The sequence below is a fragment of the Haemaphysalis longicornis genome, unplaced genomic scaffold (genome assembly GCF_048455015.1).
Source record: "Haemaphysalis longicornis isolate Haplotype H1 unplaced genomic scaffold, Haemaphysalis longicornis Haplotype H1 scaffold_25, whole genome shotgun sequence".
Classification (NCBI taxonomy): domain Eukaryota; kingdom Metazoa; phylum Arthropoda; class Arachnida; order Ixodida; family Ixodidae; genus Haemaphysalis; species Haemaphysalis longicornis.
In genome coordinates this window covers 3852178-3865027 of record NW_027526314.1, presented here as the reverse complement: position 1 = coordinate 3865027, position 12850 = coordinate 3852178, and the positions used below count along the sequence as shown (strand labels likewise).

General features: G+C 46.8%; 1 protein-coding gene across 1 annotated transcript in view; it reads right to left on the bottom strand.

Annotated features, from left to right (window-relative positions):
* Positions 1–575: 575 nt before the first annotated feature.
* The window catches only part of LOC144172688 (cytochrome P450 4C1-like), a 296669-nt gene continuing 284394 nt past the window's right edge, over positions 576–12850 (bottom strand). Inside the window, exon 11 of the mRNA XM_077701321.1 lies at positions 576–751. Within this exon, the coding sequence (XP_077557447.1) occupies positions 576–751 (176 nt within the window). The remainder of the gene's footprint in view (positions 752–12850) is intronic.

Genomic DNA, 12850 nt, shown 5'->3' with positions numbered 1-12850 from the left:
GCACTACTTTAGAAGTTCTGAGCATTTTAAGCATTTTTTAGACGCCTCTGTAAAACAACCTGCCAACACATCCACCTGTAACGACATATGTAGAGCTGGCACAAAAAGTTACCGCAAACAAATGCAGCTTCGATATATGTACGCTTCTTCTTCATCCTTTGAGAACCACTTGTAGGCTTACTGATCACGTAGAAAAACGCATTGAAACCACGAGACGCTGTCCTGCAGACATGGACACCCACAGAATTTCTTTCCGATAAGGGAAAAGGGCGTTCACCGTAGCTAAAGCACCCAGTGAGAGGGAACAAAAATGTCATTGCAAATTAAAAAAAAAAGAGAAATAAAATGACACTTCAATAAGTGATTCTAAACAACACAAACAATTAATAAGCCTAGCTCTCAAGCTATCTGGAGTGGTTAACGGATGGTTGTTGCAGCCGCTGCGTAAGACACCAACCTAAAGACTGCCTGCGACAAAATATGCTTGCAGCCTTCACACTTTCCTCCCTATAGATTATAACTGTTTATGTTCAACGCGGAATCAGGTCTGCGAACTTGTTGAGCTGCACGAATTTTTATTGCACCACAGCGGGCTTCCGGGGATGGAGCCGTATGTTGATGGGCTTCCTGGTACGCAGCAATATGTCAGAGTCGAACAGCAGGTCGTCCCGGTGATCGCAGGTGGATACGCTGAACCGTCGGAGGACTTTAGCCAGCAGCACCTTGACCTCCAGCATAGCGAACTTTTGCCCTAGAAGGTAAGAGAATAGTATGTATGATGTTTGAGAGAACTGCGAATACACAAAACAAAAGCCGTCCTCGTGAAGCTGATTTACCAGGCCTCTCCGACATTGAGATATATAATCAGACGCAGGGACGTTACAAGGACTTCCGAGACTCTTCAAAATTGTATACGACTCATGTCTTCTCTTACCAAACCCTGAGGAATAGCAAAAATATGGCTATGGTTTCTAATTCACAACCAAGCAGGAATTAGTTTATCCCGCAATATTAACGAGGTAGCAGAAACGGCTGCGAAATTTCTTTGAAGTTATAAGCTCTGTTCATGGTGGGAAAAGCGCTACGACGACGAGGACAAGCAAGTACACGGGACAAAGCGCTACGGGACAAAGCCGTCGTAGCGTTTTTCCCGCCATGAACATTTACCAACAAGCCCAGCTCGCAGTTCTTTTATAAGCTATGGGTTTTCAAAACGTATACATTCTAACTCGTACACATGTTCATGACAGGACCCAAAGGTTCTACGACTATGTTGAACTGGCCATGATTAAAGCAGAGTCTAGTAGAGTATACAGTGATCTGCGACTTCGGGGGTATAGTAGGTTAAATGCACGCGGAGAAATTGAGAAGATGGGAAACCTTGAAATAGACGGGATAAGAGCGAAGGCTACCGGCTCGACGTATTCCCGGTTAGCAACCCGCTAAGAATCTTAAATACATTTTTCTTTGGAAATGTGAAGTACAAAAAGCTCGGCCCGCACGTTTACGCGCCGAAGCTGCTCCTGATCTTGGTAGGAGGCACGACGAAGTAAGCAACTGCGGATTAGTTTAAACACATGTATATTCCAAATCCATGCCGAAATCTTATCAACACGGGGGTTTTTGTTTTACGCCCTTGTAAAAAATACAGCCGCCCTTGAGGGGAATGCAACCTGCACCCGCGTGCTCAGTTACATAACGACTTAGCCACAGGGTCATCGCGGCGAGTGTTTCAAAGCGGAAGAATGGACAATGTACTGAAGAAGAATGATTCGTGAAATTATAAGTTGAGAAATGGCTTTGACGTCTGTCTATGTGAGAAAGACGTCGGGCGCATGAAATGCTGGCTTTTGGCTCAGTAATCGAGCAGGCAAGGAAGCGGGCCCGCAAGCAGACACGTTCACCAAGCGAACGAGTGAAAGCCGATCAATGCCTAAGAGCGCGTTTACCAGGTCTCCAAGCAGAGGCAACGAGCCAGTAAGCACCCACAATACCAGCCACGAAGTGAGCGTGAGTTGGTTGCTTCCAAGCAATGCGACATTCGGCAAAAGTTGCGAGTCTCCAGAGTACGCGATGGTGCTGAGGTCATTCGCCTCTTCTATCAACACTGGCACTCGGCCATGAGAATTTCGCTGCAGCCAGCCTGATTAGCAAGTGGCCTGAAACCTCCTCTTCCCTCCTCGCCTGCATCCCACGTGGGCACATGTCACTGGGCGTGACTGTGGCCCAGGGCATCGTAATTTTAGCCTGGGATCACATCACCAATATGGGTCATATATTAGTACAGAGAGAGAAATAACTTTATTGGGAGGAGCAGATGATCCTAGTCGTCAGCCAAGAGCCCTTGGGCTCTAGTAGCGTCCTCGGCGAGCTTGGCGACCCAGCCTTGATCCGCTGAGTAGGAGCCGAGCAACACGGTCTCCCATATTGCTTCACCTGAGTGATTCTGCGCGCAGGTGTAGCCGTCTGCGGACAAGACCATAGCTAATGTGCTAGGTCTGCCCTTTGCTTACATTTGTGGCATTTGTCTGAATATTGTCCCGAACCATGTTTTGGGTTTGTTTGTTTATGTTTTGTTTTTGTTTCAGCTGACGATCCCCTCTCTGCTTGCCCAGCTTCAGCTGGCGGACACAGTACAGGCGGCGCAGACTGCATATGGGCTCCAGTGCAGAAGGAACCCCTCCCTTGGGTCGCACTCTGGGCCGTTCAGAAATCTGAAGCATTTCCTCCTCCTCCTCCTCCTCCTCCTCCTCCTCCTCCTCCTCCTCCTCCTTTTAATCCTTCCCCTTATCCTCTTCCGTCTCTGCCGCCCATCTCGCCGTCTCCGTCCGCGGTGGCAGAGACGGAGACGTGAGATCGTTTAACAACGGGTTTCAGCTTCCTTTAATTTTATAAAAACAGAGTTTCCCCTCAACTCAAACGCATGGAGGCGAAAAGCGAAAACGCTCGTGTGTGCGAGATTTCGGCACACGTTAAAGATCCCCAGGTGGTCAAAATTAATACGGAGCACTCCACTACGTCGCGCCTCATCGCCTGCGTTGCATCTGCGCGTTAAAACCTACAGTCAATCAATCAATCAAACTCAAAGAGTTTCTAACACAACTCAACGAACCAACGATCATGCATCATCCATTCACTTAACCTTACCAAGAATATCTCCTTTAAGTAATAAAGGTTGTGGTTAAGTGCATTTCACTTCTCTCTGGTTTCACTATTTGTAGAGTGGCTAAGGCGTTGCGCTGCTGAGCACGAGGTCGCGGGTTCGATTCCCGGCCGCGGCGGCCGCTTTTCTGATGGAGGCGAAAAGCAAAAACGCCCGTGTGTACGAGATTTCGGCGCACGATAAAGATCCCCAGGTGGTCAAAATTAATCCGGAGCCCTCCACTACGGCGCGCCTCATCGCCTGCGTTGCGTCGACGCGTTAAACCCTACAATCAATCAAATCAATCAATCACTATTTGTAGAGCGACGTGAGTGAATTCAAGTTACGTCGCGTGGGTAATCGTTGTGGGTGCCGTTTACAGCTTTGCTTTCCAACCACATTCACAGGGTGGATTGGCGCGAATTTTTTTGAGTTATGAAGTCTGTGTCAGCCATGCCGTCGGCTTATCGGCTGGTTGTCTCATTTTAATACGTCGGAGCAGCGGCGCAGTTGTGCAAAACGTGACGTCCAGTTCATCTGGGCGCTTTGTTATTTGTGATTTTATTTTAGACTCAAAAGAATGGCGTATTGTTTGTGTGTACGCGCCGACAAATGCCGATGAAAGAAAGGTGTTTTTTCGAAGAAATACGGGCGTGGCTTGACACAGAACGGGTTCTTGTGTTAATTGGAGATTTTAATTGTGTGTGCTGGGCTCGTGATAAACATAGTTGTACTCCTTATCGTGACGGAAGCACGATTGCATTGAATGGCATCATGGCAGATTTTTGTTTGGAAGATGTTGGGGAAGCGTTGGAATGTAAGACGCAAATCCAGTTCACCCCTTCCAAGGCACGAGTGACGTAAGATTTGACCGGGCATATATTTCGTTAGAACTTCTGCCGGAGATGCTCGGAGTATAGTGTTACACCCGTGTCGTTCAGCGACCATTGCCTAGTGTCGTTCTTGATTGGCAAGCGCAAAGATAAAAAGACGTTCAACTGGGACTTATGGAAATTGAACAGCTTATTGTTGAAGGATGAAGAATTTGCAAAAGAAGTGACAAAAAAAGAGTATGAATCTTGAACAGGATACATGTGACTGTGCCTCTAAGTGGGAGAACTTCAAAACAGAAATTAAGATCACAGCATTGAAAAGGTGAACTGCCTTAGATTATGATAAAAGAAAAAAGAAAACCTGGAGACGCTCTCTGCACTAGAGTTCCAGTTACCTGGATGACATGAAAACTTTGAAACATCAATTAGAAGCTATAGAACAAGAAAATATTATGGTGCGATAGTACGAGCCCGTGCGGAAAAGTTCATGTTAGGGTAAGCCCCTACAAAAAGAGCACTTAGCTCTGGAAAGAGATACGCGACACGAATTATATTGCGGAAATAGAGTATAAAGGGCAGGTTCTTGATGAACAACAAACAATCAGCAATGCTTTTTGTGAATTTTATGATGGTTTGTTTTCATGCAACCCTGTAAACTTAAAATGGTTTAAGGACATTTTTTTTAAGATTTTTGTCGGCGATAGATGAAGAGGTAAAAGAAAATTTAGCAGTACCAATTACAGTGGAAGATGTTAGGAAGTCTATCGACGAATTAAGTCCGGGAAAGTCTCCAGGCTCTCATGGGTTGCGCACGCTGTTCTACAAACCTTTCCGCAATGACTTAAGTCCATTGTTATGTGACCTGCACACAGAAGCCTACACACTGGAAAGACTGCCACCGTCGTTCTCACAATCGCACACTCTTCTCATACCCAAAACAGATGCAAAAGAAGAGCTCAGAAAAGTTACTGCGTATAGGCCGATATCTTTAACGAATGTAGATTATAAAATAATAATGAAAGTCTTAGCAAGAAGGTTACAGAGTGTGATAATAGGCATAGGTGAACACCAAACATGTGGAATAAAAGGAAGGTCTATAACCAGTAATATACACATAGCGCGGACATTCCCGAGTGTTGTGATGGCATGAATGAGGTTGTAGCCATGCTACCAATAACCTTGAGAAGGCCTTTGATAACGTCTGTCATGAGCTACTCTATACTATTTTGGAAAAAGTAAACCCAGGGAAAGTAATAACGGAGGGCGTAAGACTGGCGTATAAGGAGTGTTCAACAAGGCTGGTAATAAATAGGTCACTCAGCCATCCAATAACTGTCACGCGTTCAGTACGGCAAGGATGCCCGCTGTCCCCTTTACTCTTTTGTTTGTACATCGAGTCGTTTTGTGTTAGCATAATAAACAGCAATATTATTTATGGTTTCCAGTTGCAGGCATGCGAGGTACGTGTATTGGCATACGCGGACGACATCGCTTTATTCTGTCGTGACCGAAAAAGCAGTAGTAGTGCAGTTGCGTTGCTTAGGACGTTTTGTGAGTATACTGGGAGCTCCGTAAATTGGAGCAAGTGCTTGGGATTCTGGCACGGCAACTGGGACGTAACCGCTAGTGTCTATGAAAGTATGAAGCTTGTTATTCCAGTCAAATACGTAGGCGTTCCATTTGAAAACTAGAGATAGCGACCCGTACTGGCGAAGCCAGAAGACTTCGATGCGTGATAAAGCAGAAAAGTGGGAAGGGAAGGGGCGTGCGCTGTCGATGTTTGCGCGCGTAACGGTGAGCAACATTTTTGCTCGCGAAACTCTGGTACGTTTTGCAAGTGATCCACTGTTCTCGCGCTAATGTTCAGCGGCTGCATCGCGTTTGTACTGTTTTTGTTTGGGGATCGTCCTGGGAAAGGACGAGTAGAACGAATCTTTTTCGACGGGTACGCGAAGGCGGGTTATCGCTCTCGCATCTATTTTTGAGACAAGTGGTGAATCGTTTTTATTTCTTGCGCGAGGTAAAGGACCCTTTCCTGCACACTGTTATTCAAATCAAGTTAGGCCGACTACTGCCCCAATTCATTGTTACGTCATGTCAAAGCTACAATGGAGAAGTACGCAGGTATTTAAAGGAAGTTGTTCAAGCGACACAATTTTTGTGTACGGTTCTCAATGGAGTAATTGAGTGCCGTGTCGAAGAAAAAGTTGTATAAAGACCTTGCTGAAATCTGCTTTCTGGTTCTTTATACCGATCGATCCATGTTTCCCGTGGGCCCCGGGCAAAACGTTTTGAAACGAGAAAAAGCTATGGCCATTCCCCCTGGTGTTAAAACAATTGTCTTCAAACTGCATGCTGGAGTGTTAACAGTTAAAACATGGATGTTTCAGAATGTTCTGTTTGTGCCATGGGGTGTGCACTGTTCTTTGTGTAAAAAGCCCGAGACGGTGGAAAATATTTTTCTGAATTGTTGGGACGAGGTGTTTTTGTAGGACGTTCTTCAGCGAACCTTGAAAAATGAGTTTCCGTTGAGCCCTTACGGCATTCGGTTTTTAGCGGCGCAAAACGATAATGGAGTGCCTTATGACCATGCGATGTTGCTGGTCCTCCATGGAATATGACGGTCACGAATGGCGGCTCCGCACTGTGACGTAGACGGAAGGCCGGCAAGGCAGTATTTCTGCGAGAGTGCCGAACGTATTGCAGAAATATGGCTTAAGTGAAGTCGGCGCTTTTATATGTACCACTGTTTCTAGATTATGTCTGAAACCGGCAATAAAGAAAAAAATTCTTTTAGTTGTTAGGGGAGCACAAGTTCGCTCCAATAAACTTGCTTTCCTTGAAGACAACTGCGTCGTCTTTGGCTTCGTGACAATATTGTCCTGGGTAGCAGGAGCTGTATGTAACCGGCAACGGTTTTTTTTTCAGTGGTATTAAAAAAGCGTAGTGGCGTGGTGAGTCAAAATCTACAAACGGAGATCCAGTAGAATTCTGCTATGTCGACAATTTCGCAGCGTATAAAACGTGTGTGCGAATCTACCCAGCGGTTATACCTGCATGGCAAAAGGAGCTGTAGTACAGCACTTATGGCTCCCTTTTCGGAAACTGTGGGCCAAGGTTCAATTTTCCGCGCTGACAACTTACGAGCTATCCTTGCTTCGAAATATAGGCACGTACAGGAATACGAATATGTTTTCTGCAGCGCTAAAGGAATTTGGTGACAAAAATTGGCGCTAATCTGCTCTGCTAGCATTATGCAGGACAGAGAGCTAGGTAAGATCAGAAGCACCGACACCGAACTAGTAAGAAGCAGAACCAGAGCAGTCGAAGGAAAGCAATAAAACATGACAGAAATTACGTGTTGATGCACGCGAATTGACTTTCCGTAGCTGAGAACAATGGCATCATAGATTAATGACTAGTAACCTACTGCGATGACCTTGAAATCAGAAGTAGTACTTGAAGAAACGAAAGCTGTGAAAAGTTACATAACCAGTGATTTCTCATCGTCCACAAAGGCCGTATAAGTGGTCATGAATACGCAAATACAGTAATACCTCGTTAACTCGAACTCGCATATCTCGAAAAATCGGCTATGTCGAAATTTTCTGCGGCCCCGAACCATTTCGTATACGTCCTATGTATTTGTTGCCCTTTATTTCGAAGTATTTTTGGGCCAAACTGCGGATATCTCTAAATCTTGACTGAGAGTGGAACGAAAATTTTGCCGCTGCGGACCGTTTCACAAGATTCGGGCGATGCTGGCGGGCCTAAATCCCTCGATTTTTTTTCTCGTTTAGCCGGGCCTACCACAAAACCGATGTTTTTTTCCCGAACGTGAAGTCTGAGCCTAGAGGCATATGAACTTCGTCAAGCAACCCTGTGGCACGTCATGTAACGGTAGAGACAAGCGCAGAGGTGCAGTGTACTAGAAGTATACAGTGCCTAGATTATACTGGCCAGTATATTCTAGGCACTATACTAGAACATACAGCTGTGTCGTGCGGAGAAAGACCCAATGGAGAGCACCGGCGGGGAAGATCAGCTCATGCGATGCGTCAAGCAGCTAGAGGACTCTTTACTAGGGCCGAGGGCGGCTGCAAAGCAGACCAGCATTACGCAGTTCTTTTCTGCTAAATAAAATTGTAGAGCCACGAAACCCAGCCGGTGAACGTCTCTTGTATGTTTTTTTTTTCTCTTTCAAACCTTTATGAAAAGCAAGATAGGAAGGTGATGTTGAAGAACTGGTAAGTAGCAGCGCCATTTTTGCAAAGAACTGGATATTTCATGGCAATTCGCGCAACTTTGCTTATTTCGAAAATCGGCTTATCTCGAAATATTTCCCGGTTTTTACTACTTCGAGTTAACGAGGTATTAGTGTAATTGTCTCGAAAACTGTTCCATATAAAATGCACATGTCTTCCTTTACAACTAATGGAATTAGGTGAAAGTACTTTCATGTTCGCGAACAGAAATTGATAATTGCATTTTTTTACCACAAATTTTAATTTTAGGGGTTTAAGGCGCCGAAGCTGCTCTTAAATTATGAGGCGTGCCGTAGTGCAAAGCTCCGGTTTAATTAAGACCATCCGGTATCTTCGACATGCGCCAAAATGTCGACACACGAGAGTTTTTTTGTTTGTTTTTTTTTTTTTTGCCTCCGTCACAAAAAACTGCCGCCGCACCCGGGATCCAACCCGCGCCCTCGGGCTTATAAAACTATCGCTGTTTATGAGATATCGGCCCATAAAATAGAACTCCGGGGTTTATAATATTTTTTTCGCCTAATGAAATGCTTCTCTGCCACAAATACCAGCAGGTGGACCTTCGGGCAATAAAGTCTCAAATTTATATCATCTACCGGGAGAGCAAGGTGTGGCAACACTCCACACGTTTTGAGACACAACGAATGCCCATTCTCCGGAGGAAAAGAAGGGGGGAAAGGGAGAGAGAAGCATCCTTGAAATCTCAAAGGGTGACGCAAGAGGACGGCACGTGAAGCAAACGCGGCTTCAGAGGCGCGGTAACAGCAGGGTATCGGTGTATATAAGAGCCTGTTTTTGCGTCTGCGTTGCCGCCACGTGCAAGTAACGCGCAAGGCATGAGCCCTATATAAGGCAGGCCTATAGAATGTAGGTGTAGAGGCTCGCGCGCAGAATAATAAACGTCACGGTGATAGGCAAATTTCGCAATTACCGACGGTAGCTCTCTTATAGGCGCGGTTATTTTGAGCAGCGATCAAGGGAAAGGCGCAGTACACATACTAGTAAAACTAGCATGACGTCCATCATTCTGCGAGCGGCTCCGTTGATAGAGTCGGTGTTGCGTAGACGGCTGCAAATGGACAACCATGGCAGCGCGAGTTTTTGTCTCCTCTTTCTGGCCTGTCTGACGCGCTTTTGCCTTCAAACGGACGATGACCCACCCGCATGGACCGCGGGTAAACAAGATTTATCTGCTGGCCTCTTGCAGGGTTCTCTCGCAGGATTGCTCTTACAGGCCAACCTCTTGAAGTATTCAGTATTTGACAGGATTCTTTCATCATAGATGCTAGAGAATGCTATTCTGCGAAAAAAAAAAGTAATGGGAAATGCATTGGTGGATGGTAAAAAATGCGTGAGCACCGATTTCCTCTCCCTTGGAAACATGAGGTTCGCCCCGATGCACCCGCCTTGTCCGGGCTTTAGACCCCCGCAGCACAGGGTTCTTCTAACGCACTTCGCAGACCCTGCCAACAGTGCTTTTCGTTCTGACCATCTCATACCATAGTTACACGGCGGAAGTAACCGCAGTTACGTTTAACCATGGTTACTAAACTTTAACCGCGGTTATCGCAAACTGCGGCTTTGGCTGTTACACGGGTAAGTCAAAGTGTATCGACAGCGCTCACTTCGTTGTGAGCGTAATAAAAATAATTTAGCAAACTTTTAACCTCACGATAAAAAACGAGAGAAGCAGTGTAGACAAAAGGAAATATCGTTAGGACAGTTGCTTCAGACCCAAAGGCGACGCACTCGCGCGCAGCGAGAGAGGGACTTCCCCAAAAGCTCGCAACCAGCTTGGTTTGCTCAGGTCTGCTCGGTGCTGGGAACTTCAGGCTTAGCATCGCGGTGGATATTTGACCGCCGCTATCTCTACAACTGGGAATTACAATCCATAGCACAATTTTACCCGCACTAACATCCACTTTCTCGTATGTGGAAGTTCTTTTCTGCGATCAGATTGACTTCGAAGAGCGGCGATAAGCTGTTGCTGCCGTGGTCTGGGCCGGTTCGAGCCGCTTGCTGTGCCGTGCGGGCAGGCGCGCCGGCGTGTTTGCAGGCACGGCCGACATGCGCGCCGATAGTTTCCGAGTGCTGAAAGAGCTTCATGATTGCCTGCTTCATCCATTTTTTACCTGTGGACGACGCGCGGAATTTACAAATTTAGCATGGCTTTTGTCGAAGGTGGTCGGGTGGATCGGGAAACAAACCGCTGCATACGGGCCGTCGCGTTGATTGCGAGAGCGACGCAAAGAACGCAAGCGCCTTGGGGGTAGCTTTGGGGCGCCCGCTATTTGAGAACCTTCGTCTCCTCCTAACTGGGCTTTACTCCGAACGCCAGGTGATTTTTTTTTTCCGCCTCCGCTGGTGCGCCGCCACTTGCGTCCGAACTGTCTTCTGCGGTTTGCGGGACTGCGGTTTGCGGGACTGAACTGAGGTGGCCAAGCTGAGTTTGCGTTAACCGTGGTTAGCGAGGTAACCGCTGTTTCGTCTGTCGTGTAACGCAGCAAACTGCGGTTTTGTCTAACCGCGGTTCGCGTAACCGTGGTTAACTGTGCCCGTGTAACTAGGGTATCATAAGCCATACTTCCTCGCTTTATCAGTGGCATCGGCTGCTATAGTAGCTCCTTTTGTTGTCCCGCAGGGCCAACACTTCACCGCCATCCTTCCCCTTACATTTTCTTCGGCCGCCTACTCGACCCTGTACTCTCTTCGCACTCCATTTTACAGCGTCTACAAGTGGGTAAACGGGCGCGCCAGGCAGATGCCTTAGTACAGGCACTGTGGCGCTAGTTAGAGTTCCTGTATATAGCTTCTGCAGGGAGCTATGAGTTGCGCGACCCTTTTCCACGCGCCGCCATGATGACGTCACTCCGGTTATCCATGCCGCGCAGAGAAGCCCCCATTACGGCTGCGCCGCAGCTATAGTGCCTAGAATATTCTAGGCACTATACCGCAGCCGCCGACGCGGGCGGCCCCGCGCCCCACCCAGGAACAGCAGCAGCACCAGTGTGAGCGACATCGCAGGAATCCAGCGTTGCCGCCGTAAGGCGCCGCCGACTGAAGCGCCCCCGCCGCGCGTCGGCCGTCGTCGGAAGCGTGGCGGCGAGGCTCCTACACTCGCGACGGGCGGCTTTCCCGCAGTAATCCGGATAACAAGATGGCAGGCGGTCGCGCAACTCTTAGCTCGCTGCGGGAGCTATATAAAGGAACTCTAACGATGATGATGATTGATGATTCCTATTGGTTTCCCCTTTGAAGCGGGGTGATGACATGTCATCTTACCAAAAAGGACTAATATAACCATGTTTTACACTCTTGGTTTAATACTAGCGCTGTTTATGGCAGGCCCTAAGGCTTATTAGGCCCGAAATACTTTCTTTTCCCTGTTACAGGTGGTAACTGTCCTAGGCAATATTCCCCTCTCTGCTTTTCATCCACCAGCATTCTAATCTTCTTTTCGTCCCCTCGACAGCCTTGAAGTTAACTTCCTCACTGATACCCTTAAATCCTAGGGCTTCTGAAAGCCCAATATTCCCTTCATGTAGATTTGGATGGATACCCTCACATTCTAACACTATGTGCCGCATAGTTTCTGTTTCTTTTCCGCAGACCACACATACCCCATCATTTTGTGCATACTTCCCCACAAAACTCTTCGTTCGCAGGAACCCTGCTCTAGCCTCAAAAAGCAAAGCACTGCCCTGGGAATTATCGTATAAATTTTCCTTTTTGATGTTCATCTTCTCAGCCCTGTACATCTCTAACGACGTTTTAGCTTCCATTTTTTCCCTCCATTTATTCGTTTCAATCTGCCTTGCCTCTTTTTTGGTTACCTTGGCTGTTTTGGATTCCCCACTGTTCTTTCCGTATTTCATCGTTAGCCGTCTAGTCTTCCTTAACCACTGCGTGTCCACGCTTTTCAAGTATAGGTACCTGAAAACCTTAGTTGCCCACCTTCGTTGATCCATTGCCCTCAACCTCATCTCAAAGCATATTTTACTTTGAGCTTCTCTAACTTTAAACGACGCCCAGCCCATATCTCCTTGAACTGCTTCGTTAGTTGTTTTTCCATGCGCGCCTAAGGCCAAACGTCCTACCGTTCTCTGGTTTACTTCAAGGCCTGATAGAACGTCTGATTTTAAGCAGAGTACAGCATTCGCAAACGTGAGGCCTGGAACCATTACTCCTTTCCACATTCCTCTTACTACTTCATATTTGTTATACCCCCCCAGAGCTCTATGCTTCATTATAGCTGCGTTTCGCTTTCCCTTAACCTTAAGTTGCTCCTCGTGAGTACTTAAGTAGTTATCCCCTTCGTTTATCCACACTCCCAAATATTTATATTCCTTCACTCTAGGTAATTCGCCTTGCTGGATAGACACTACGTCGGTGGTAGCGTCATTGAAAACCATTATTCCTGATTTTTCTGCACTGAAATTTAACCCGAGGTCAGTGGCTTCCTGGCCGCAAATATTTATTAGCCGCTGCATATCGGTTTGGTTATCAGCTAAAAGAACAATGTCGTCTGCGTATAACATTCCCGGAATATGCTGTTGTACCACTTCGCCTTGCAGCATATGGGTTAGGCTAAACCCTACTTGACTTTCTTC